We start from the raw sequence: 25,971 nt of genomic DNA, 5'->3' as shown, positions 1-25,971 counted from the left end.
GGTTGTCGTGCGGGTCCACGAGCAGCGGGCGGTCGCGGTGCGTGGTGGCGTCGGGGCGCAGGCGGCGCGCGCCGGGCGGGTGCCAGCGCTCGGCCGGCTCCAGCTCGCCGTACAGCGCCTCGCGGCTCGCCAGCAGCGTCTGGCGCCGCAGCTCGCTGGCGCGCTGCTCCCACACCGAGCGCGGCGCCTTGGCGTTGCGCGGCTGCTCCTTCCTGCGCGGGACACGGCGCGTCGGGGGGGGGGGGTGGGATGGGATGGGGGGGGACGGGGGGGATAGGGTGGAGCTGAGCGTGGAGATGGGGATGGAGACGATGGGAATGGAGACGACGGGGATGGAGACGACGGGGATGGAGACGACGGGGATGGAGACGACGGGGATGGAGACGACGGGGATGGAGATGGAGATGGGGATGGAGATGAGAATGAGGACAGAGATGAGATGGAGCTGGGATGGAGCTGAGGATGGAGCCGGGGTGGATCCAAGGATGGAGCTGGGACGGAGCCGGGTCAGATCCATGGACAGAGCTGGGATGGAGCTGGTGATGGACCCGGGATGGAGCCGGAACGGAGCTGGTGATGGATCCGGGATGGAGCCGGGGATGGGACTGGGATGGATCCGGGATGGAGCCGGGATGGGACTGGGATGGATCCGGGATGGAGCCGGAATGGAGCTGGTGATGGATCCACGATGGAGGCGGGGATGGGACTGGGATGGATCCGGGATGGAGCCGGAATGGAGCCAGAGATGGAGCTGGGGACACATCCAGGGACGGAGCTGGGACACGGCCGGGATGGATTTGAGGACAGATCCAGGATGGAGCCGGATGGCACCGGGGACAGAGACAGAGACAGACAGCACTGGGGACAGAGCCGGGTGCCAGCGGGGACCGGGCGGGTGTCAGCGGGGACAGGGTTGGGTGCCAGCGGGGCCGGAGCCGGGGGCGCTGGGGACAGGGCGGGTGTCACCAGGGACCGGGTGGGTGTCACCGGGGACAGGGCGGGTGTCACCGGGGCCGGAGCCGGGGGCGCTGGGGACAGGGTGGGTGTCAGCGGGGACAGGGCGGGTGCCAGCGGGGCCGGAGCCGGGGGCGCTGGGGACAGGGCGGGTGTCACCGGGGACAGGGCGGGTGCCAGCGGGGCCGGAGCCGGGGGCGCGTGCGACTCACGTGGTGCCGCCCATGGTGGCCGCGGACAGCGGGCTGACCTCGGCCACCTCCTTGGCCTTCTGCAGCGCCAGCTTCTGCGTGGCCGCCTCCTCCTCCTCCTGCTCGTCCTGCAACCACACGGGGGTCCGGAGCCGCCTCGGCCACGGGAGGGACCCCCGGACACCCCCAGACCCCCCCGAACCCCCAGACCCCCACAGACCCCCCTGAACACCCTGAATCCCCCCAGACCCCCCTGAATACCCTGGACACCCAGACTCCCCCAAACCCCCTGACCCCCCCGGACTCCCGGACCGCCCCGGACCCCCCTGAACACCCCAGACCCCCCCTAATCCCCAGACCCTCCCAAACCCCCTGATCCCCCCAGAGTCCTCCAGACCCCCCTGAACACCCCGGACCCCCCCCAAACCCCCCCAGACCCCCCCAGACTCCCCCAAATCCTCTGGACCCCCCTGACCCCCCTAAGACCCTGGACCTCCCCCAGACCCCCCAGAGCCCCTGGACTCCCCTGGACCCCCAGACCCCCTGGACCCCCCCAGACCCCCCCAAACTCCCCCTGCCCCTACCTTGGTGAGCTCCTGCGCGTTGGCCAGGTTGTCCACCGCGATGGCCAAGAAGACGTTGAGGAGCGTGTCTGGGGGTCCCGTCAAGGCAAAGTGCGTCCCCAGCGCCCCCGGGACCCCCCGGGACCCCCCGAACCCCCCCGGGACCCCCTGAACCCCCCCGGACCCCCAGGATACAGTTGCCGAAGAGCGTGAGGACGATGAAGTAGACGGAGAACACCATCCCGCCCTTGACGCCGCCCTGAGACTTGATGCCGTCGTACATCACGGCGTTCCAGTCCTCGCCCGTCAGGATCTGGGGGACGGAGACGGAGGGGAAGCGGGGACCCCCCGGCACCCCGGTTCGGAGCGGGGGGTGGGGGGGGGCCCCACCTGAAACACCGTCATTATTGCTGCTGGGAAAGTGTCGAAGTTGGTGGGGGGGGTCCCGTCGTCAAAGTTGAACCTGGGGGGCGAGGGGCAGCGGTGGGAGCCACGGGTGACCCCGCACGGAGGGACCCAGGAGTGCCCCCGGCAGGGAGGGGACCCACGGGTGACCCCGCACGGAGGGACCCAGGAGTGCCCCCCGCAGGGAGGGGACCCATGGGTGACCCCGCACGGAGGGACCCAGGAGTGCCCCCCGCAGGGAGGGGACCCACGGGTGATCCCGCACGGAGGGACCCAGGAGTGCCCCCCGGCAGGGAGGGGACCCCACAGGTGACCCCGCACGGAGAGACCCAGGAGTGCCCCCCGGCAGGGAGGGGACCCACGGGTGACCCCGCACGGAGGGACCCAGGAGTGCCCCCCACAGGGAAGGGACCCATGGGTGACCCCGCATGGAGGGACCCAGGAGTGCCCTCCACAGGGAGGGGACCCATGGGTGACCCCGCATGGAGGGACCCAGGAGTGCCCCCGGCAGGGAGGGGACCCCACAGGTGACCCCGAAGGGAGGGACCCAGGAGTGCCCCCCGCAGGGAGGGGACCCAGGAGATCCCGCAGGGAGGGGACCCAGATCCCAGCCCCCCCCCACTCACTGTCCCCCGAAAAGCTGCATCCCCAAAAGGGCGAAGACGACGATGAAGAGGAAGAGGAGGAAGAGGAGGCTGATGATGGACTTCATGGAGTTGAGCAGGGAAACCACCAGGTTCCGCAGGGAAGCCCAGTACCTGCGCACAGAGACGCGCTGGGGACGCGGGACACGGGGACACGGGGACACGGGGACAGCGGGGGGACACCGTGGGACACAGGGACAGCGGGACAGCGGGGGACATGGGTACACAGGGACAGCGGGGGACACGGGGACAGGGGGGACAGCGGGGGACACGGGAACACAGGGACACGGGGACATGGGGACAGCGGGGACAGCGGGGGACACGGGGACACAGGGACATGGGGACACGGGGACACGGGGACAGCGGAGGGACACCGTGGGACACAGGGACATGGGGACACGGGGACAGCGGAGGGACACCGTGGGACACAGGGACAGCGGGACAGCGGGGGACACGGGGACACAGGGACAGCGGGGGACACGGGGACAGGGGGGACAGCGGGGGACACGGGGACACAGGGACACGGGGACACGGGGACAGCGGGGGACACGGGGACACAGGGACACGGGGACATGGGGACAGCGGGGACAGCGGGGGGACACGGGGACACAGGGACATGGGGACAGCGGGGGACACGGGGACGGGGGGGACAGGGGGACAGGGGGGGACACCATGGGACACAGGGACATGGGGACAGCGGGGGACATGGGGACGAGGGGACAGGCGACCCCCGAGGGCTCCGGTGCCGTCCCTGCACTGGTGTCCCCACGGACAGACGGACGCAGGGACAGCCCCCGGACAGACAGGGGGATGCGGGGACGGACAGAAGGATGGGGGGGACAGACAGACAGAGGGATGGGGGGACAGACAGAGGGATGGGGGGACAGACAGAGGGATGGGGGGACAGCTGGACAGGGCCGCCGCGCTCACTTGGTGACCTTGAAGATGCGCAGCAGGCGCAGGGCGCGCAGGACGCTGATCCCGAACGACGTGCCCGGCTTCAGCACCGCCCAGATCACCTCGAAGATGCTCCCGATGATCACCTGCGGGATCACCGCTGGCCCCACCGTCCCCTCCGTCCCCTCCGTCCCCTCTGGTCCCCCCTGTCCCCTCCTGTCCTGTCCTGTCCTGAGCCTCCTGTCCCCCCCATCCCCTCCTGAATCCTCTGTCCCCATCCTGTCCCCCCTGTCCCCTCCTGTCTGTGTCCCCATTCCCTCCCCATTCTCACCCCCATCCCACCCCATTCCCACCCCCTGGGTCGGGTCCCATCCTGCTCCCCGGGTGGGTCCCATCCTGCCCCGGTCCCGGTCCCGGTCCCGGTCCCGCCCGCACTCACGGCGCAGTCGAAGCAGTTGAAGGAGGAGTGGAAATAAGGCCGCGTGCCCAGCCCGTACATCTTTATAAACATTTCGGACATAAAGAGTCCCAAGAAAATGAATTCTGCATAGTCTGCGGAGCGAGGGCACCGTCAGCGGGCACCGGGGGCACCGTCAGCGGGCACCGGGGGCACCGTCAGGGGGCGCCGGGGGCACCGTCAGCGGGCACCGGGGGCACCGTCAGCGGGCACCGGGGGCACCGTCAGGGGGCGCCGGGGGCACCGTCAGCGGGCACCGGGGGCACCGTCAGGGGGCACCGAGGGCACCGTCAGGGGGCACCGAGGGCACCGTCAGGGGGCGCCGGGGGCACCGTCAGCGGGCACCGGGGGCACCGTCAGCGGGCACCGGGGGCACCGTCAGGGGGCGCCGGGGGCACCGGGGGCACCCAGTGCTGGGGGGGTACCCGGGGCTGCACCTGGGGTGCTGTGGGGGTACCCGGGGGCATGCAGAGGGTACCCAGGGGTGCCATGGGGGTACCCGGTGGTGTACCTGGGGGTGCTATAGGGCTACCCAGGGATGCTATAGGGGTACTTGGGGGGTACCAGGGATGCTCTAGGGGTCCCCAGGGATGCTCTAGGGGTACCTGGGATGCTCTAGGGGTACCTGGAGGGTACCAGAGATGCTCTAAGGGTATCCAGGGATGCTCTAGGGGTACCCGGGATGCTCTAGGGGTATCCGCGGATGCTCTAGGGGTACCAGGGATGCTCTAGGGGTCCCCAGGGATGCTCTAGGGGTACCTGGGGGATACCAGGGATGCTCTAGGAGTACTGGGGATGCTCTAGGGGTACCTGGGGGATACCAGGGATGCTCTAGGGGTACTGGGGATGCTCTAGGGGTACCTGGGGGATACCAGGGATGCTCTAGGGGTACTGGGGATGCTCTAGGGGTCCCCGGGGGCCGCGGGTGCTCACAGAGGAAGTCGGAGAGCCAGTCCGGCTGGTCGTAGTGCACGATGGCGACGCAGAGCGTGTTGAGCGCCACCAGCCCCAGCACGGTCCAGTAGAACGCCTGCGTCTTCACCGCGCGCCGGATGTGGCAGCGCAGGCGCCGCTCGCGCCGCTGCAGGAACGTGGCGCCCTCCAGACGGCCGCTCTTCAGGCTGGCGCGCGCGAACGGGGACCCTGCGCCGCGCCGGCACCGGGGACCGTCACACCCCGCCCGGCACCCGCAGCACACCACCCGGCACCCGCAGCACACCACCCGGCACACCCCACCCACGGCCCCATGACCCCACCCATCACCCCCCACCCATGGTCCCATGACCCCACCCATCACGACCCCACCCATCACGACCCCACCCATCATGACCCCACCCATGGCCCCATGACCCCACCCATCACCCCCCACCCATCACCCTCCACCCATGGCCTTACAACCCCACCCATGGCCCCCACCCATGGCCCCCACCCATGGCCCCATGACCCCACCCATCACGACCCCACCCATCACTCCCCACCCATCATCCCCCACCCATGGCCCCATGGCCCCACCCATCGCCCCCCACCCATCGCCCCCCACCCATGGCCCCATCACCTCACCCATCGCCCCCCACCCATGGCCCCATGACCCCACTCATCATCCCCCACTCATCACCCCCCACCCATCATCCCCCACCCATGGCCCCATGGCCCCACGACCCCACCCATCATCCCCCACCCATGGCCCCACGACCCCACCCATCACGACCCCACCCATCACCCCCCACCCATGGCCCCCACCCATCCTCCCCCACCAATCACTCCCCACCCATGGCCCCACGACCCCCCCCATCACCCCCCACCCATGGCCCCCACCCATCATCCCCCTCCCATCACCCCCACCCATGGCCCCACGACCCCCCCCATCACCCCCCACCCATGGCCCCCACCCATCCTCCCCCACCCATCACCCCCACCCATGGCCCCACGACCCCCCCCATCACCCCCCACCCATGGCCCCCCCGCGCACCCACGGAGCCGATGTCCGCCAGCTGCTCCTCGGCGTCCTCGGGGCTCAGCAGCTCCGTCTTGCTCTTCTTGCCGGTCGCCCTCCGGAGAGCTCCCGCAGGGGGGGGGCAGCGTCACCCGGGGGGGCCCGCGGGACCCCCCCACCCCGGGGCGGGACACTTACCATCGAAGGGGTGCCGCGGCTCGCCCTCGCTCTCGTCCTCCGCCAGGATCACTTCTTCTGAGGGGAAAGCGGGGGGCTCGGGGGGGGCCGGGGGGGTCCAGGGGGTCCCAGGGGGGATCCAAGGGGGTCCAGGGGGTCCCCAGGGGCTCAGCAGGGGGGTCCTCGGGTGTCTGGGGGGAGTCCGGGGGGGTCCCAGGGGGCTCGGGGGGGGGACTCGGGGCGGGGCCGGGGGCGTCCGGCAGGGGTCCCAGGGGCTCAGCAGGGGGGTCCTGGGGTATCTGGGGGAAGTCCGGGAGGGGTCCCAGGGGGCTCGGGGGGGGGACTCGGGAGGGGGGCCGGGGGGATCCGGCAGGGGTCCCAGGGGCTCAGCAGGGGGGTCCTGGGGTGTCTGGGGGCGGTTCGGGGGGGGGTCCCAGGGGGCTCAGTGCGGGGGCCGAAGGGGCTCGGGGGAGGGGGCTCGGGGGGTCCCGGAGGGTCCAGGGGGGTCCCAGGGGTTTCAGTGGGTGGTCCCAGGGGGCTCTGTGGGGGGTCCTGGGGGGCTCAGTGGGAGGTCCCAGGGGTCTGAGGGGGTCCCAGGGGCTCAGCAGGGGGTCTGGGGGGTCCCAGGGCCTCAGGGAAGGGTCTGGGGGGTCCCGGGGGGTTCCGGGGGGGTCCGGGGGGTCGCGGTCCTGACCCGCCTTGGAGATCCATTCCATGTATCCGTTGAGCTCCCGCTCGATCTGCTGCTGGCGCCGCAGCTTCAGGAACGCGCGACGGTTCTCCACGCGCTCCCGCTCTTTGGCAAACTCCCTGGGGGGCAGCGGGGGGGGCAGCGGGGGGGTCAGCGGGGGGCCCCCAACCCACCCCCCCAACTGCTGCCCCCCCCCCACCCGGACAGCCCCCCCGCCCCGCTGCCCCCCCTCACCCGGACAGCCCCCCCGCCCGCTGCCCCCCTCCCACCCGGACAGCCCCCCCCGCCCCGCTGCCCCCCCTCACCCGGACAGCCCCCCCGCCCGCTGCCCCCCCCCACCCGGACAGCCCCCCGCCCGCTGCTCCCCCCGCCCCGCTGCCCCCCCTCACCCGGACAGCCCCCCCGCCTCGCTGCCCCTCCCCCACCCGGACAGCCCCCCCCGCCCCGCTGCCCCCCCTCACCCGGACAGCACCCCCAGCACGAGGTTCAGCATAAAAAAGGAGCCGATGATGATGAGGGGGATGAAGTAGAGCCAGTTCCAAGTGTTCCCTGAGGCGTCGTTGCTCTGGGGGGGCGGGAGAACAGGGGTCGGGGGGGGGTCCCACAAACCAGGGGGTCCCACAAGCTGGGGGAACGTGGGGACAACGGGGAGACACGGGGACAAGGGGGACGCGTGGGGACAAGGGGGGTGTGCACCACCCCTGCAGGACCCGCGGCAGGTGGTGGAGGGGGAACCCCAGGGGGCGGGCCGGGGGCGGGGCGTGGGCGGGGCCGGGGCAGAGGGGCCGGGGCAGAGGGGCCGGGGCAGGGGCGGAGTCGGAGGCGGTCCGGGGGCGGAGCAGGGGCGGGCCGTGGGCGGAGCAGGGGCGGTCTGGGGGCGGAGCCGAGGGCGGAGCCGGGGCGGAGTCGGGGGCAGAACCGGGGCGGGGGGCAGAGGGGCCGGTCCGTGGGCGGGGCCGGGGGGGGCCGTGGGCGGGGGCGGGGCCGGTCCGGGGGCGGAGCCGGAGCGGGCCGTGGGCGGGGCCGGGGCGGGCCGTGGGCGGGGCCGGGGCGGGCTGTGGGTGGGGCCGGGGCGGGCCGTGGGCGGGGCCGTAGCGGGCTGTGGGCGGGGGCAGGGCGGTGCCGGGGGCAGAGGGGCGGAGCGGGGGCGGGCCGTGGGCGGAGCGGGGGGCGGGCCGTGGGCGGGGCCGTGGGCGGGCCCGTGGCGGGCCGTGGGCGGGGCCAGGGCGGGGGCGGAGCCGGGGCGGGCCGGGGGCGGAGCCAGGGCGGGCCGTGGGCGGGAGCAGGGCGGGGCCGGGGACAGAGCGGGGGCGGGCCATGGGCGGGGCCGTGTCCAGAGGGGCCGGGCCGTGGGCGGGCCGGGGGCGGGGCCAGGGCGGGGGCGGAGCCGGGGCGGGCCGTGGGCGGGAGCAGGGCGGTGCCGGGGGCAGAGGGGCCGGCCCGGGGGTGGAGCCTGGACGGGCCAGGGGCGGAGCAGGGGCGGGCCGTGGGCGGAGCTGTGGGCGGGGCAGGGCAGGGCCGTGGGCGGGGCAGGGCAGGGCTGTGGGCAGGGCAGGGCTGTGGGCGGGACAGGGCAGGGCCGTGGGCGGGGCCGGGGCAGGCCGGGGCGGGGGCAGAGGGGCCGGGCCGTGGGCAGGGCCGGGCCGTGGGCGGGGCCGTGGGCGGGGCCGTGGCGGGCTGGGGGCGGGGCCGGGGCGGGCTCACGTAGTAGAGCAGGTCGGTCCAGCCCTCCATGGTGATGCACTGGAAGACCGTGAGCACGGCGAACAGGATGTTGTCGAACTGCGTGATGCCGTAGTTGGGCCCCTCCCAGTACTTCTTGCACTTGGTGCCGTTGGGGCAGATCCGGGCCGGCTCGTCCGTCCCGCACGGCACCTCCACCTTGATCTCGTCTGGGGGGGCACCGTGGCTCCCGTGACCCCCCAACCCACAGCCCCCAGGGGACACGCGGGATGGCTCCCGTGACCCCCAACGGGACACACAGGATGGATCCTGTGACCCCCCCACACCCCATGGGACACACGGGATGGATCCCGTGACCCCCCCACACCCCATGGGACACACGGGATCGATCCTGTGCCCCCCACACCCCCCACGGGACACACGGGATCGATCCTGTGCCCCCCACACCCCCCATGAGACACACGGGATCGATCCTGTGACCCCCACACCCCCCATGGGACACACGGGATGGATCCCGTGACCCCCCCACACCCACAGCCCCCAGGGGACACACACGGGACGGTTCCTGACCCCACCCCACCCGTCATGGGACACACGGGATCGATCCTGTGACCCCCCCACCCCCCAGGGGACACACGGGATCGATCCTGTGCCCCCCACACCCACCATGGGACACACGGGATGGATCCCGTGACCCCCACACCCACCATGGGACACACGGGATGGATCCTGACCCCCCCACACCCCCCACGGGACACACAGGATGGATCCCGTGACCCCCCCACCCCCCAGGGGACACACGAGATCGATCCTGTGCCCCCCACACCCCATGGGACACACGGGATCGATCCTGTGCCCCCCACACCCACAGCCCCCAGGGGACACACGGGATGGCTCCCGTGACCCCCACACCCCACACTCCCCCCCCAGGGCTGTGGGACAGACCCGGGTCGCTCCTGCCCCCCATGTCCCCCAGGAAAGCGCCCCCACCAGCCCCCCCAAATCCCCCCGCCCCCCCCGCCGCAGTGTCCCCGCCGGGGGGGCCGGGGCCGTGGGGCCGGCGGGGGGGGCGTCTCCTCCCCCCAGCTCCCATGGCCCGTGCCCCATATGGAACGGCCTAATTACTCCTCTCCCCTGATGAAGATGCCGCTAATTGGCCGGAGCTATTTCTGCCCGGCTGCTGCGTCAGCAAAAAGCGGGGGGGGGGAGCTGAGGAGGGGGGGGGTGGAATTGGGGGGGTCCATCTACCCCGTGCGGGGGGAGCTGAGGAGGGGGGGGTGGAATTGGGGGGGTCCATCTGCCCCGTGCGGGGGGAGCTGAGGAGGGGGGGGGTGGAATTGGGGGGGTCCATCTGCCCCGTGCGGGGGGAGCTGAGGAGGGGGGGGGTGGAATTGGGGGGGTCCATCTGCCCCGTGCGGGGGGAGCTGAGGAGGGAGGGGGTGGAAGGGGGGGTGTCCTGGAGGGTTTGGGGGGGGTTGGGGCACCTGGTGGGTTTGGGGGGGGGCTGGTGGGTTTAGGGGGGGCCTGTGGGGGTCTGGTGGGTTTAGGGGGTCCTGGTGGGTTTCAGGGGGGTTTGTGGGTTTTTTGGGGGGGCTGGTGGGTTTAGGGGGGGGTCTGGTGGGTTTGAGGGGTCCTGGAGGGTTTGGGGGGGCCTGGTGGGGTCCAGTGGGGGTTCGGAGGCCCTGGGGGGATCTGGTGGGAGTTTGGGGGCCCTGGGGGGTCCGGGGGGATCTAGAGGGTTGGGGGGGGCCTAGGGGGGTCCGGTGGGGGTTCGGGGGCCCTGGGTGGTCTGGTGGGGGTTTGGGGGCCCTGGGGGGGCCCGGGGGGGTCCGGAGGGTTTGGGGGCCCTGGGGGGGCCGGGGGTGACGCACCGGTGACCAGGTCGAAGCAGGTGGTGTGGAACTTGCCCATGTAGAACTCCAGGCCGATGATGGCGAAGATGAGGATGGCGAAGAAGAGCAGCAGCCCGATCTGCAGCAGCGGGATCATCGCCTTCATGATGGACTTGAGCACCACCTGCAGGCCTGCGCACGGGGGTCAGCCGGGACCCCCCAGACCCCCCCGGCACCCCCCGGCACCCCCAGACCCCCCGGGACCCTCAGACCCCCCCGGGACCCCCCCAGACCCCGTGGGACCCCCCCAGACTCCCCCGAGCCCTCCCAGACCCCATGGGATCCCCCAGGACTCCCCCAGACCCCCCAGAGCCTGGGGGACCCCACGGGCCTCCCCAGACCCCACGGGACCCCCCCAGGCCCCCCAGGACCCCCGGGACCCTCCCAGACCCCAGGAACCCCCCAGACCCCCCAGACGCCCTGGGACCCCACAGGCTCCCCCAGACTCCACGGGATCCCCCAGACCTCCTGGAACCCCCCAGAGTCCCCCGGGACCCCCTAGACGCCCCAGGACCCCCGGGACCCCCCCAGACCCCGCGGGAACCCCCCAGAGCCCCCCCGGACCCCATGGGATCTCCCAGGACTCCCCAGACACCCCAGGATCCCCCAGGCCCCCCCAGGTCCCCCAGGATCCCCCGGGACCCCACGGGCCCCCCCAGACCCCACGGGAAACCCCCAGACCCCCCCGAGACCCCCCTAGGCCCCCGGGACCCCCACACACCCCAGGATCCCCCAGACCTCCCAGAACCCCCCTGGCCCCCCAGGACCCCACAGGCCTCCCCAGACCCCACGGGGTCCCCCAGACCCCCTGGGACCTCCCCCAGACCCCCCAGGACCCACGGGAGCCCCCACGACCCCCCCAGACCTGCCGGGACCCCCCAGACGCCCAGGCCCACCCAGAACCCCCGGGACCCCCCCAGAGTCCCCGGGACCCCCCGAGGACCCCCCCGGGACCCCCCCCCACTCACTCGGGATCCCCGAGACCAGCTTGAGGGGCCGGAGCACGCGCACGGCCCGCAGGGTGCGCAGGTCGAACTGGGAGCCCACGGTGGCCAGGATGCTGCGGGGAGGGGGTCAGCGGCACGGGACCCCCAAGGCCACCGCGGCCCCCCCAGAGCCACCGCGCCCCCCCCAGAGCCACAGCGACCCAATGGGCCACCGCATCCCACCCCGCGGCCACCACGTCACTCCCCCGCGGCCACCGCGACCCCCGCATGAGCCACAGCGACCACATGGGCCACCGCATCACCCCCCAAGGCCACCGCGGCCCCCCCAGGGCCACCATGTCATCCCCCAGGAGCCACAGCGACCACATGGGCCACCACGGCCCCCCCGCGGCCACCACGGCCCCCCAGGAGCCACAGCGACCCCATGGGCCACCACGGCACCCCCCGCGGCCACCATGTCCCGCCCAGAGCCACAATGACCCCACAGGCCACCGTGTCCCCGCCACGGGCCACCGCGGCCCCCCCCGCGGCCACCGCGGCCCCACGGGCCACCACGGCCTCCCCAGGAGCCACAATGACCCCATGGGCCACCGTGTTCCCCCCACAGCCACCGCGGCACCCCCCGTGGCCACCACGGCCCCCCCAGGAGCCACAGTGACCCCATGGGCCACCGCGGCCCTCCTGCGGCCACCACGGGCCCCCCAGGAGCCACAATGACCCCATGGGCCACTGTGTCCCCCCCACGGGCCACCGCGGCCCCCCCCGCAGCCACTGCGACCCCCGCAGGAGCCACAGCGACCCCACAGGCCACCACGGCCCTCCTGCGGCCACCGCAGCCCCCCCCAGGAGCCACAATGACCCCATGGGCCACCGCGGCACCCCCCGCGGCCACCATGTCCCCCCCAGAGCCACAATGACCCCACGGGCCACCGTGTCCCTCCCCACAGCCACTGCGGCCCCACGGGCCACCACGGCCCTTCCCGTGGCCACCACGGCCCCCCCAGAAGCCACAATGACCCCATGGGCCACCGTGTCCCTCCCCGCGGCCACCATGGCCCCCCCAGGAGCCACAATGACCCCATGGGCCACCGCGGCCCCCCCACAGCCACAATGACCCCACAGACCACTGTGTCCCCCTGACAGCCACAGTGACCCCACGGGCCACCACATCCCACCAGAGACACAATGACCCCAGGGGCCACCACAGCCCCCCCGCAGCCACCGCGTCACCCCCCAGGAGCCACAGCGACCCCATGGGCCACCGTGTCCCCCCCCGCGGCCACCGCGGCCCCACGGGCCACCGTGGTCCTCCCCGTGGCCACCACGGCCCCGCAGGCCACTGCATCCCGCCCCGTGGCCACCGCGGCCCCACGGGCCACTGCGACCCCCCGCAAGGAGCCACAGTGACCACACGGGCCACCACAGCCCCCCCCGCGGCCACCGCGACCCCACGGGCCACCGTGTCCCACCAGAGACACAGCCCACGTGGGCCACCGTGTCCCCCCCAGAGCCACAATGACCCCATGGGCCACCATGTCCCCCCAGGTAGCCACAATGACCCCATGGGCCACCGTGCCCCCCCCACGGCCATAATGACCCCACAGACCACTGCGTCCCCCCCACAGCCACAGTGACCCCACGGGCCACCGTGTCCCACCAGAGACACGGCCCACGTGGGCCACCGCGTCCCCCCCAGGTCCTGGCAGACCCACGTGTCCCCTGTGGGTCGGCACGCGCCCCACGGCTACACCGTCACGGCCACTGCCAGCCCCACGGCGCTGACCCATGGCCGCGTGTCCCGCGGCTGTGCCGTCACCATGCGGTGACCCCCATGTCCCTGCCCCACGGCCACGTGCCACCACCGCCGCAGTGACCCCCACGTCCCTGCCCCACGGCCACGTGCCACCACCGCCGCAGTGACCCCCACGTCCCTGCCCCACGGCCACGTGCCGTCACCGCGGCGGCGATCCCCACGTCCCGCCGCATGGCCACGTGCCCGCGGCCGGTGCCGGCAGCGCGGGCGGCAGCGCTGGGCTATATTTAGCCTTTCTGGGCCGAGCGCGGCGCTGCCGGCGCTGCCGGGGCTGCCGGGGCTGCTGGTGCTGCCGGAGCCGCTGCCAGAGCCGGCCCGGCCTGGGGGGTCGCAGCCCCCGGGCTGCACCAGCGCCCCACGGCCCTGAGGTCCTGGGGGGGCCCATCGCCGGCACCGCCGCCCCCGCCCCCCGTCCCTGCCGCTCGTCACCATGGCAACCGGGTGGTCCCGCTCATCCCCATCACCCCCAGTCAGCCCCATTCATCCCGTCACCCCCAGTCACCCCCATTCATTCCCATTTACCCCCAGTCACCCCCATTCATTCCCATTAATCCCCAGTCACCCCCATTCACCCCATTCACCTCCATTCACCCCCATTCATTCCCATTAATCCCCAGTCACTCCCAGTCACCTCCATTTATCCCCAATCACCCCCATTCACCCCCATTCATTCCCATTAATACCCATTCACCCCCATTCACCCCCAGTCACCCCCATTCATCCCCATTAATACCCAGTCACCCCCATTTCACCCCCATTAACTCCCAGTCACCCTCATTCATTCCCATGAACCCCCATTCACCCCCATTCATTTCCTTTAACCCCCATTCACCCCATTCATCTCCATTAACCCCCATTCATTCCCATTAATCCCCAGTCACCCCCATTCATCTCCATTAGCCCCAGTTCATTGCCGGTGGGGGGTGCGGGTGCCGGTGCCGGTGCCGGTGGGGGTGCGGGTGCGGGGCCGGTGAGCGGCGGCGCGGGGCAATATTGTGACAGCGCCGCGAGCGGCTGCCGCCGGGGAGCGGGACGAGCGCCGCAGGCGCCAATTAACGTCTCAGCAGCGCCGGCCCGGCACGCAGCGGTGACACCGGTGACACCGGCACCGCCGGCACACGCGGGCCTGCGCACGGGGGCTCCGCACACGCGTGTGCATGTACACGGGTGCACACGCTTTCTCTGTGCATATACACGTGTGTACACGCATTCTCTGCGCATACACATGTGCACACACATCCCCTGCACACACGTGTGCTCTCATCCTCCGTGCACACACACACATCTGCACACGCATCCTCTGTGCACACACACGCGTGTGCACACACATGCTCTGCACACACTCACTCCACAGACAGGGCCCTGCAGCTCACACGTGTGTGCACCAGCACACACAGGGCTGGCACACGTGTGCACTGACACGGCTCACACGCGTGTGCACCGGCACACAGAGCTCACACACAGGGGTGCACAGAGGGCTGACACGTGTGCACCAACACAGGGCTCACACATGTGAGCGCACAGAGGGCTCACACGCGTGTGCACCAGCGCACTAGTCTCACATGCGTGTGCACCAACACTGGTCTCACGCGTGTGCACTGGCACAGGGCTCCCGCGTGTGCAACGACACTGGTGTCACGCGTGTGCACCGACACAGGGCTCACACGCGTGTGCACCAACACTGGTCTCACACGCGTGTGCACTGACACTGGTGTCACATGTGTGCACCGACACAGGTCTCCTGTGTGTGCACCAACACTGGTGTCACACACGTGTGCACCAACACTGGTCTCACACATGTGTTCACCAACACTGATCTCACTCGTGTGCACCAACACTGGTCTCACACGTGTGTGCACCAGCACACACAGGGCTCACACGTGTGCACCGGCACAGGGCTCACACACGTGTACACCGACGCTGGTCTCACTCGTGTGCACCAACACTGGTCTCACACATGTGCACCGGCACAGGGCTCACACGCGTGTGCACCAACACTGGTATCACATGTGTGCACCAACACTGGTCTCACACGTGTGCACCAACACTGGTCTCCTGCGTGTGCCCTGGCACAGGGCTCCCACACGTGTGCACCAGCACAGGGCTCACATGTGTGTGCACCAGCACAGGGCTCACACATGTGCACCAACACTGGTGTCACACGTGTGCGCTGGCACAGGGCTCACAGGCTCACTCGTGTGCACCAACACGGGGCTCACACACACGTGCACCGGCACAGGGCTCCCCCGCGTGTGCACCAACACTGGTGTCACACACGTGTGCACCGGCACAGGGCTCACACGCATGTGCACCGACACTGGTCTCCTGCGTGTGCACCAACACTGGTCTCACACGTGTGTGCACCAACACGGGTCTCACTCGTGTGCACCAACACTGGTCTCCCACACGTGCCCCGGCACAGCCCCCGCGCCGCGGGCCTCACCCGGTGAGCACCACCACGAAGTCCATGACGTTCCAGCCGTTGCGCAGGTAGGAGCCCTTGTGGAAGGCGAAGCCCAGCGCGATGATCTTGATCCCCGCCTCGAAGCAGAAGATGCCGATGAAATACGGCTCCGTGTCGTCCTGGTGACGGGGACGGGTGAGCCCGCGGGGGGGCACCGGGGCCGCCCCCCCATGCGCCGCGGCTGCTCCGGCGCGGCCCAGATTCCCGGCCAGGAGGAAACTGGGACAACGGCGCGTCCGGGGGGACCGGAGCTGCGGCCGCGCGGTGCCGGTCCCGGTGCCACCACCCACACCGGGGCAACCGGGGGGACCGGAGCTGTGGCCACATGGTGCCAGGTCCCGGTGCCACCACCCACACCGGGGCAACCGGGGGGACCGGAGCTGTGGCCACATGGTGCCAGGTCCCGGTGCCACCACCGACACTGGGGGAACTGGAGCTGCGGCCGCGCGGTGCCGGTCCCGGTGCCACCACCCACACCGGGGGGACCAGGGGGACCAGAGCTGTGGCTGCACGGTGCCGGTCCCAGTGCCACCACCCACACCAGCGTGACCGGGGGAACCGGAGCTGTGGCCACACGGTGACGGTCCCGGTGCCACCACCCACATCAGGGGAACTGGGGGTACCGGCCCCGCGGCGCAGACCCCGGTGGATGCGGGACCCCCCGCTCACCAGCCGCTCCGACATGGGGGTCTTGTCCTCGTCGGGCAGGTGCTGCTCCAGCGCCAGGACGATGCAGTTGGCGATGATGGTGGCTAAAATCATGTATTCAAAAGGAGTGCGGCCGAGTCAAGGAAAACGGGGCACGCGGGGCCGGGACCACACCGGGGGGGCCGGGGCGGGTGGGGGGCTTTGGGGTCCACATGGTGCCGGCAGAGACGCGGCCCAAAGGGGCTTTGGGGTCCCCATGGTGCCGGCAGAGACGTGGGCCCAGAGGGGCTCTGGGGTCCCCACACCGGCGCGGTGGTGGCAGAGACGTGGCCCAAAGGGAGTTTGGGGTCCTGTGCTGGCGCGGTGGTGGCAGAGATGCAGCCCAAAGGGGCTCTGGTGTCCCCACACCGGCGCGGTGCCGGCACAGACTCCGGCACAAAGGGGCTCTGGGGTCCCCCCGCAGTGCCGGCAGAGATGTGGGCCCAAAGAGGCTCTGGGGCCCCCGCGCCGGTGCGGTGCCGGCAGAGCCGCGGGCTCGGCTGCCGCGGGCGCCACGTGCTCGTGTCTCATTAATTCCCCCATCAAAGGCGCGACCCGGCGGCCCCGGCTCCCCGGCACGCCGGCGCTGGCCCGGCGGGAGCCGGCGCTGATCAAAGCGCCGCAGCAGCAGCGGGACCCGGGGAGACCTACACGGCACCGACACGGCGCCCGCGCGGCCCCGGGCGCCACAGCGACGACACCGGCGCCCGCCGGGGCCTCCGGGGCTGCCGCTCGGCGAGCGCGGCGCCCGGCCCGGCCAGCGCGGCACAGACATTCGGCATGGCACAACTAGCCACAACGGCACGGCTAGCCACCATGGCACGGCTGGCCACAATGGCACGGCTAGCCACAACGGCACGGCTGGCCACCATGGCACAGCTGGCCACAACAGCACGGCTAGTCACAACGGCACGGCTGGCCACCATGGCACAGCTAGCCACAACGGCACAGCTAGCCACTACGGCACAGCTAGCCACAATGGCATGGCTATCTGGCACAGCTATCTGGAACAGCACAGCTCTCCGGCACAGCTCTCCAGAACAGCATGGTTATCCGGCACAGCTCTCTGGCACAGCACGGCTATCCGGAATGGCACAGCTATATGGCACAGCTATCCGGCATAGCGCAGCTATATGGCACAGCTAGATAGCACAGCTATATGGCACAGCTATATGGCACAGCTATCCGGCACAGCAAGGCTATCCGGCACAGCTATCCGGCATAGCGCAGCTATATGGCGCAGCTATATGGCGCAGCTATATGGCAGAGCTATATGGCGCAGCTATCCGGCACAGCAAGGCTATCCGGCACAGCTATCCGGCATAGCACAGCTAGCCACAATGGCACAGCTATTTGGCACAGCTATCCGTCATGGCACAGCTATCCGGCACAGCTATCCGGCATGGCACAGCTATCCGGCATGGCACAGTTATCTGGCACAACGATATAACATAGCACAGCTATCTGGCACAGCACCACTATCCGGCACAGCACAGCTATCCGGAATGGCACAGTAATCTGGTACAACTATCCAACCCCGCACAGCTCTCTGGCACAGCTATTTGGCACAGCTACCCGGAATGGCACAGCTCTCCGGCACAGCACAGCTATCTGGCACAGTCATCCGGCACAGTTATCCGGCACGGCACAGCTCTCTGGCACAACAACCTGACACCGCACAGCTCTCTGGCGCAGCTCTCTGGAATGGCACAGTTATCCGGCACAGTTCTCCGGCACCGCTATCCGGAATGGCACAGCCCTCCGGCACCGCGCAGCTCTCTGGCACCGCTCCCCAGCACAGCACGCCTACCCGGCCTGGCAATTTGGTGCGGCCGTATGGCCCGGCACAACCGTCCGGCACAGCCCACCCAGCTGGCCCGGCACGGTGACCCGGCGCAGCCGCTGAGCGCGGCTCTGGCTCAGCACCGCGGCACCGGCGCGCGGGGCCCGGCCATGGCAGAGCTGCCGGCACGGCGCTCCGGCGCAGCACGGCGCTCTGGCACAGCGCTCCGGCGCAGCACGGCGCTCTGGCACGGCTGTCGCACGCGGCGCAGTGCTCTGGCACGGCGCTCCGGCACGGCTCATCCGGCACAGCTCTCTGGCACAGCGCGCCTATCCGGGCCGGCACAGCGCTCCGGCACGGCCGGCCAGCACCGCGGCGACGCAGCGCGGTTCTCTGGCACCGCGCGGTTCTCTGGCACGCGAGACCCGCGCCCGGCGCCGGCGCAGCCCCCAGGCTGGGCACCGCGCCCCCGGGGACTCAAACACCGGCCCCCCCCGCGGCCCGGTTCCCGTGCCGGGATTTGGGGTCATCCCCCCCATGGCCAAGCGGAGCCCCGCACCGCGCACAGGATGCGGCCCGGGGGGGTTTGGCGTGGGCGGCACAACCAACCCCCCCCACCCCCGCGCCCCCTCCCCGCCGCGCGGTGACCCGGTTGGCACGCGGCAGCGGGGGCGCCCGGTTGGTGCCGCCGGCACGAGGGCTCCCGGTGCCCCCGGACGCCGGCGCTGCTGCGGCACAGCCCGCGGCCGCAGGTTTGCGGTAAAGCACCCCCCCACGGCACCGCCGGCTCCGCGCCCTGCGCCGGCAGCTCCGGCACCGCACCGGGGCCGACATTTGGGCCGCAACCCCCCGCCGCCCGTGGCCGCGGCACCGCGGCTGCGGCGCACATGCCCAGTGGGGCACCGGCTGCACAGGCCCCCCCGCAGTGCCGGGGGGGTCCCCGAAAGGCTCGGCGAGGCCAGAGCCCGTGACCAACCGCGGCTGCCGGAGAGCGGGGACGGGGCCCTTTTGGGGACAGGGGCCCTTTTTGGGGGACAATGGCCCTTTTGGGGACAGGGGCCCTTTTGGGGACAGGGGCCCTTTCTGGGGGTTTTGGGGTGGGGGGGGAAGCTGCTGCAATGGGGTGTCCCTGCCCCCACCCCCCAGGATGAGCAGGACCCCCCAAATCCTCCAGGCTGGGGACAGGGATGTGGTGCAGGACACAGGATGGGGACCCCAATGCAGGACACAGGATGGGGACCCCAATGCAGGACATGGGATGGGGACCCCAATGCAGGACATGGGATGGGGACCCCAATGCAGGGATGGGGATGGGGACCCCAATGCAGGACATGGGATGGGGACACGGCACGGGAATGGGGACATGGTGCAGGACAGGGGATGGGGACCCCAATACAGGACATGGGATGGGGACCCCAGCATGGGGACGTGAACATGGGATGGGGACCCCGATGTAGGTCAGGGGGATGGGGACATGGCACGGGAATGGGGACATGGTGCAGGACAGGGGGTGGGGACCCCAATGTGGGTCAGGGGATGGGGACCCCAGCATGGGGACATGGACATGGTGCAGGACACAGGATGGGGACCCCAATGCAGTGATGGGGATGGGGACCCCAATGCAGGACATGGGATGGGGACAAGGGACAGGGACATGGTGCAGGGTGAGGATTTGGGGAGCAGGTGCAGGTCAGGGGATGGGGACCCCAATGCAGGATGCAGGATGGGGACATGGCACAGGAATGGGGACATGGTGCAGGACAGGGGATGGGGACCCCAATGTGGGTCAGGGACCCCAATGCAGGACACAGGATGGGATGGGGACCCCCATGGAGGTCAGCGGATGGGGACATGGCACGGGAATGGGGACATGGTGCAGGGCAGGGGATGGGGACCCCACTGCGGGATGCAGGATGGGATGGGGACCCCAATGCAGGACACGGGATGGGATGGGGACCCCAATGCAGGACACGGGATGGGATGGGGACCTCAATGCAGGACATGGGATGGGGACCCCAATGCAGGTCAGGGGATGGGGACATGGCACAGGAATGGGGACATGGTGCAGAACAGGGGATGGGGACCCCAATGCAGGACACAGGAAGGGATGGGGACCCCACGGTGTGATACAGGATGGGATGGGGACCCCAATGCAGGACAGGGGACGGATGGGATGGGATGGGATGGGATGAGATGGGATGGGATGGGATGGATGGGATGGGATGGGATGGGATGGGATGGGATGGGATGGGACGGGGACCCACCGCAGGACATGGGACGGGATGGGGCCCCGTGCGCCACACGCGGGGTGCAGGCCGCCCCCCCGGGCCGTGCCCCCCCCCCCGCCCCCCCCGAAAGGATATGGCCATTCGGTGATCTTTTTGGCGTATTTCCTCACCACGTTGTCCTCGCTGAAGAGGAAGAGCGAGCGGTTGACCGTGAGGCAGCTCTGGCGGACCGGGATGGGGTTGTAGAGCGCCATGGTGCGCGCGCGCTGGGCCATGGACTGCTTGTACAGCCGCTGCGCGCCGGGGGGGCCCTGCCGCGCGCCCCCCGCGCCCCGCGGCCCCGCGCCCCCCGCCGCCCCGCCGCCCCCCCGCCCCATAGCGGCCCGGGGCCTCGTCCCCGAAGCGAGCCATCCTGCGGAGCGCTCAGCACATCCCATGGGGGGGAAAGGGGGGGGCAAAGGGGGGGGGACCCGGCCCAAATTTGGGGGAGGGGGAGGGGGCGCTCTCAGGCGGCGGGGGGGCCGGTGGGAGCGGGGAGCGGCGCGGGCATCATCGGCCGTGCGCTGCGCCCCCCGCAATGCGAGCGGTGCGGAGGGGGGGGTGCGGAGCGGGGGGGGGTCCTGCCGGTGCCCCGGTTAGCGGGGGGGGGGGGGCGAGGCGCCCCGATGCAGCAGCGGAGCCGGGGGGGGTGGGGGGGGGGCGGCGGCAGCTCCCCCAGCGCGGCGGCGGCTCCGGCTGCGCCAATTCCGAGTGGGGGGGGTGGAAAGGATGGGGAGGGGGTGGAAAGGATGGGGGGGGGTGGAAAGGAGGGGTGGGGGTAGAAAGGATGGGAGGAGTGGAAAGGATGGGGGGGTGGAAAGGATGGGGGTCTGGAAAGGATGGGGGGGGTGGAAAGGATGGGGGGGTGGAAAGGATGGGGGGATCTGGAAAGGATGGGGGGGTTGGAAAGGATCGGGGGGGGTTGGAAAGGATGGGGGGATCTGGAAAGGATGGGGGGGCAGCAAATCCGTGGGGCTGAGCGCGCCCCGGCGCCCCCGGGAGCGCGAGGCAGCGGCGCGGGGCGCGGGAGCCCCAAAACCGGCCCGAATTAAAGAGAAAGGCAAAAAAAATCCCAGCGGGGGGGGCGGCGCAGGGCGCGCGGCGCGGGGCCCCCCCGGGCGCGTGCGGGGGTCGCGCTCAGCCCCCCCGGCAGCCGCGCGGCGGCGGCGGCGCCCATCGGGCCGGGCTGCGGCAGGAGCTCCGCGCTGCCGCCGCGGCTGCTGCTGCTGCTGCTGCTGCTGCTGCTGCTGCTGCTGCTGCTCTTCCTCCTCCTCCTCCTCCTCCTCCTCCTCCTCCTCCTCCTCCTCCCGCCCTGCCCGGGCTCTTCCCCCTCCTCCTCCTCCTCCTCCTGCCCGGGGCTCTTCCTCCTCCTCCTCCTCCTCCTCCTCGCCCGGGCTGGGGCTCAAAGGGGACACTGTGGGGACAGCCCCGCGGTGCTGGGGAGGGGGCGGCGGGGGCGGCGGGACCCACCGGGGACCCACCGGGAACCCACCCGGAACCCGAGGGCACCCACCGGGAGCCCACCCGGAACCCACCGGGGACCCACCAGAAACACATCGGGAACCCGCGGGGGACCCACCGGGGACCCACTGGGAGCCCACCCGGAACCCGCGGGGACCCACCGGAGACACACTGGGAACCCACCAGGAACCCACCGTGGACCCACCCAGAACCCGCCAGGGTCCCATCAGGAGCCCACCGGGAACCCACTGGGGACCCACTGGGGACCCACCCGGAACCCACCAGGGACCCACCAGGAACTCACTGGGGACCCACCTGGAACCCACCGGGAACCCACCGGGGACCCACTGGGAACCCACTGGGAACTCACCAGGGACCTGCCAGGAACCCACAGGAACACACCGGGGACCCACCCGGAGCCCACTCGGAACCCACTGGGAACGCACTGGGGATCCACCAGGAACCCACTGGGGACCCACCCGGAACCCGCAGGGGACCCAGCGGCGACCCGCTGGGAGCGGGACAGGGGCCGGGGGGCGGGAAAATGGGCGGGATGGGGCGCAAGGGGGTGCAAAATTGGGGCGAAAACCAGGCGGGATGGGGGTGCGGAAAATGGGCAGTTTGGGGGTGCAGAAACGGGCAGGACCGCGCAAGAGAACGGGCGGGATGGTGCGCGGGTGCGCGTGAGTGCACGCGGGTGCGCGTGAGTGTGCGCGTGAGTGTGCACGGGTGTGCGTGAGTGTGCGTGGATGTGCGTGAGTGTGAACGGGTGTGAGGGCACACGGGTGTGCATGAGTGTGCACGGGTGTGTGTGAGTGTGCACGGGTGTCCGTGAGTGTGCGCGGGTGCGTGCAGGAGGGCACACGTGGGTGTGCACGAGTGGGACAGTGCACACGGGTGTGCGTGGGTGTGCACGGGTGTGTACAGGAGGGCACACGTGGGTGTGCACGAGTGGGACGGTGCACACGGGTGTGTGGGGGTGTGCACGGGTGTGTGCAGGAGGGCACACGTGGGTGTGCACGAGTGGGACGGTGCACACGGGTGTGTGGGGGTGTGCACGGGTGTGTGCAGGAGGGCACACGTGGGTGTGCACGAATGGGACGGTGCACACGGGTGCGTGTGAGTGTGCACGGGTGTGTGCAGGAGGGCACACGTGGGTGTACACGAGTGGGACGGTGCACACGGGTGTGTGTGGGTGTGCAGGGGTGTGTGCAGGAGGGCGCATCCGGGTGGGGGCAGCGCAGCGCTTTGGGGTTCCCGCCCCCCCCCCTCCCGTGTCCCCCCCCGCGCGTGGGGAAGTAGGTCGCGCGGCGCCCCCAGCCCCGCTGCTGACGTCACGGCCCTTTGTCCGACGCCGCTTTTGTCCCCGAACCGCGCGCGCCCGTCCCGGGGCCGCGGCGATGGGGGGGGGAGGGGGGGAGAGGGGGGGGGGTTTGGGGGGGGGTCCCCACCCCCCCCTGCTGCGCCCCAGCGCGGGCCCCGCGGTCCCGCCCCCCCCGCAGGGTCTGGGGCGGCTTTGCTGTTTCAGCCCCTTTTCGCCCCAAAAATGTCCCCGCTGGACGCTGGGGACCCCGAACACCCACCCGGGGGGAGGGACACTCGGTGCCACACACGCGTGTGCACGGACACACACACGTGTGCACGGCCCCATATGATTGTGCACAGCCCCATACACTTATGCACAGCCCCATACACTTGTGCACAGCCCCACATGTGTGTGCACAGCCGCGTATGATTGTGCACAACCCCACGTGTGTGCACAGCCCCACACACGTGTGCACAGCCCCATAGGACTGTGCACAACCTCATATGATTGTGCAGAACCCCACGTGTGTGCACAGCCCCATACACTTGTGCACAACCCCATATGCTTGTGCACAGCCCCATACGCTTGTGCACAGCCCCATATGATTGTGTATAGTCCCATAAGATTGTGCACAGCCTGATATGATTGTGCACGGCCCCACACGCGTGTGCACAGCCGCATATGATTGTACACAGCCCCATAGGATTGATTGTGCACAGCCCCATGTGATTGTGCACAGCCCCATATGATTGTGCACAGCCCCATATGGTTGTGACGGCCCCACACGTGTGTGCCGGCACTCCCACCGCAGCCGTGGCCAAACTGCACACTCAGCACTTTCCGGGACGCCGGATCCAGTGCCAGCGTCCCCCCCCCGCCCCACCCCCACGGGGACCCCGCCCTGGGGGCTCCGTCCCCCCCGCCCCCCCCAACCCCCCCGGGGACCCCGCCCTGGGCTCCGTCCCCCCCGTGTCCCCGTGGCGGGTGTCACCGCGGGCCCGTCCGTGTGTCCCCACGTGCGGGACAGATGGACGTCCCGTGGCGACGGCAGCCGGTGCTGGGGGGGGGCACCAAATCCGGCCCAAATTGTCCCCCCCCCGCAGCCAAAACCCGGCGCCTCGTGTCCCCCCCGGGGGAACCGACACCGCGCCCTGGGGACACCGAGGGGACAGTGGGGACATTGTGGGGACATTGGGGACACTGAGGGGACATTGAGGGGACACCTAAGGGGACATCGTGGGGACACCGAGGGGACACTGTGGGGACATTGTGGGGATATCGTGGGGACATCGAGGGGACACTTAAGGGGACATCGTGGGGACACTGTGGGGACATTGTGGGAACACCGAGGGGACACCAAGGGGACATCATGGAACACAGCAGGGACACTGTGGGGACACCGTGGGGACATTGGGGACACCAAGGGGACACCATGGGGACACCATGGGTTACATTGTGGGGACACCGTGGGGACATAGTGGGAACATCATGGGGACATTGTGGGGACACTGTGGGGAAATCACGGGGACACTGTGGGGACATTGTGGGGATATTGTGGGGATATTGTGGGGACACCGTGGGGACACCATGGGGACATCACGGGGACATTGGGGGGACATCATGGGGACACTGTGGGGACATTGTGGGGACATCGTGGGGACATTGGGGGGACATTGTGGGACACTGAGGGGACACCGAGGGGACACCGTGCATCCCCCCATGTCCCCGTGTGTCCCCCCCCCCCCCCCCCCCCCCGTGTCACCGCGTGTCCCCCCGTGTCACCGTTTGTCCCCTCCATGTCACCGCGTGTCCCCCCGTGTCACCGCGTGTCCCCCCCGTGTCACCGTGTGTCCCCCCATGTCACTGTGTGTCCCCCCCCATGTCACCGCATGTCCCCCATGTCACCACGTGTCCCCCCGTGTCACCGCGTGTCACCCCGTGTCACCACGTGTCCCCCCCGTGTCACCGCGTGTCCCCTCATGTCACGACGTGTCCCCCCATGTCACCGCGTGTCGCCCCCCCATGTCACCGTGTGTCCCCCCGTGTCACCGTGTGTCCCCCCCTATATCACCACGTGTCCCCCCCCTTGTCACCGCGCATCCCCCCGTGTCACCGCGTGTCCCTCCCGTCACCACATGTGCCCCCCCGTGTCACCACGTGTCCCCCCCATGTCACTGTGTCCCTCCGTGTCACCGTGTGTCCCCCCTCGTGTCACCGCATGTCCCCCCATGTCACCATGTGTCCCCCCCCGTGTCACTGTGTGTCCCCCATGTCACCGCGTGTCCCCCGCCGTGTCCGTGTGACACGTGTGTGTGGTGGGGTCACCCGAGGACAGTGGGGACACTGGGGGTGGGGACACGGGACCCCCCGGATGGGGGGGGGGGCGGGGGGGAAGGGCCGCTGGTGGGCTGGGGGGGACACGGGCATCCGTGGGGCTGGTTGCCATGGGCCCCGTTGCCATGGGGCCGGTTGCCATGGGCCCCGTTGCCAAGGGCCGCCATGTGTCCCCGTTGCTACGGGCCCCGTTAACACGGGCGCGGTTGCCATGGGCCCCGTTGCCAAGGGCCGCTGTGGGGCCCGTTGCCATGGCGCCCGTTGCCAGGGGCAGCCGCAGGTGACGTGGGCGCGGGCTGCGCAGGCGCGGGAGGCTGCGGGGAGGGGCGGGGCCGCGAGGGGGGTGCGCCACGCCCACTTTTAGGCGGAAGTGACGAGGAAGAGGCGGAGCCTGGGGAGCGCAGCAGGAAGCGGCGGCGGGA

The 25,971-nt window shown here is 70.9% G+C and overlaps 1 protein-coding gene across 1 annotated transcript in view; it reads right to left on the bottom strand.

The window, feature by feature from the left end:
* CACNA1A (calcium voltage-gated channel subunit alpha1 A) overlaps positions 1-20,820 on the bottom strand; it is a gene marked incomplete at both ends in the record, with an annotated part of 21,230 nt that extends 410 nt beyond the window's left edge. Inside the window, 20 exon segments of the mRNA XM_080361349.1 lie at positions 12-212; positions 1,167-1,273; positions 1,730-1,797; positions 1,904-2,021; positions 2,099-2,171; positions 2,740-2,871; positions 3,688-3,800; positions 4,094-4,206; positions 5,045-5,254; positions 6,081-6,170; positions 6,243-6,299; positions 6,916-7,031; positions 7,374-7,477; positions 8,617-8,804; positions 10,467-10,619; positions 11,456-11,547; positions 15,691-15,830; positions 16,381-16,486; positions 20,545-20,772; positions 20,774-20,820. Coding sequence (XP_080217475.1) covers positions 12-212; positions 1,167-1,273; positions 1,730-1,797; positions 1,904-2,021; positions 2,099-2,171; positions 2,740-2,871; positions 3,688-3,800; positions 4,094-4,206; positions 5,045-5,254; positions 6,081-6,170; positions 6,243-6,299; positions 6,916-7,031; positions 7,374-7,477; positions 8,617-8,804; positions 10,467-10,619; positions 11,456-11,547; positions 15,691-15,830; positions 16,381-16,486; positions 20,545-20,772; positions 20,774-20,820 — 2,456 coding nt within the window.
* Positions 20,821-25,971: the final 5,151 nt, after the last annotated feature.

Source organism: Nesoenas mayeri, assembly GCF_963082525.1.
Source record: "Nesoenas mayeri genome assembly, chromosome: 31".
Taxonomy (NCBI): domain Eukaryota; kingdom Metazoa; phylum Chordata; class Aves; order Columbiformes; family Columbidae; genus Nesoenas; species Nesoenas mayeri.
Note: the sequence above shows the minus strand (reverse complement) of the source record. Positions and strands in the feature narration are given on the sequence as shown.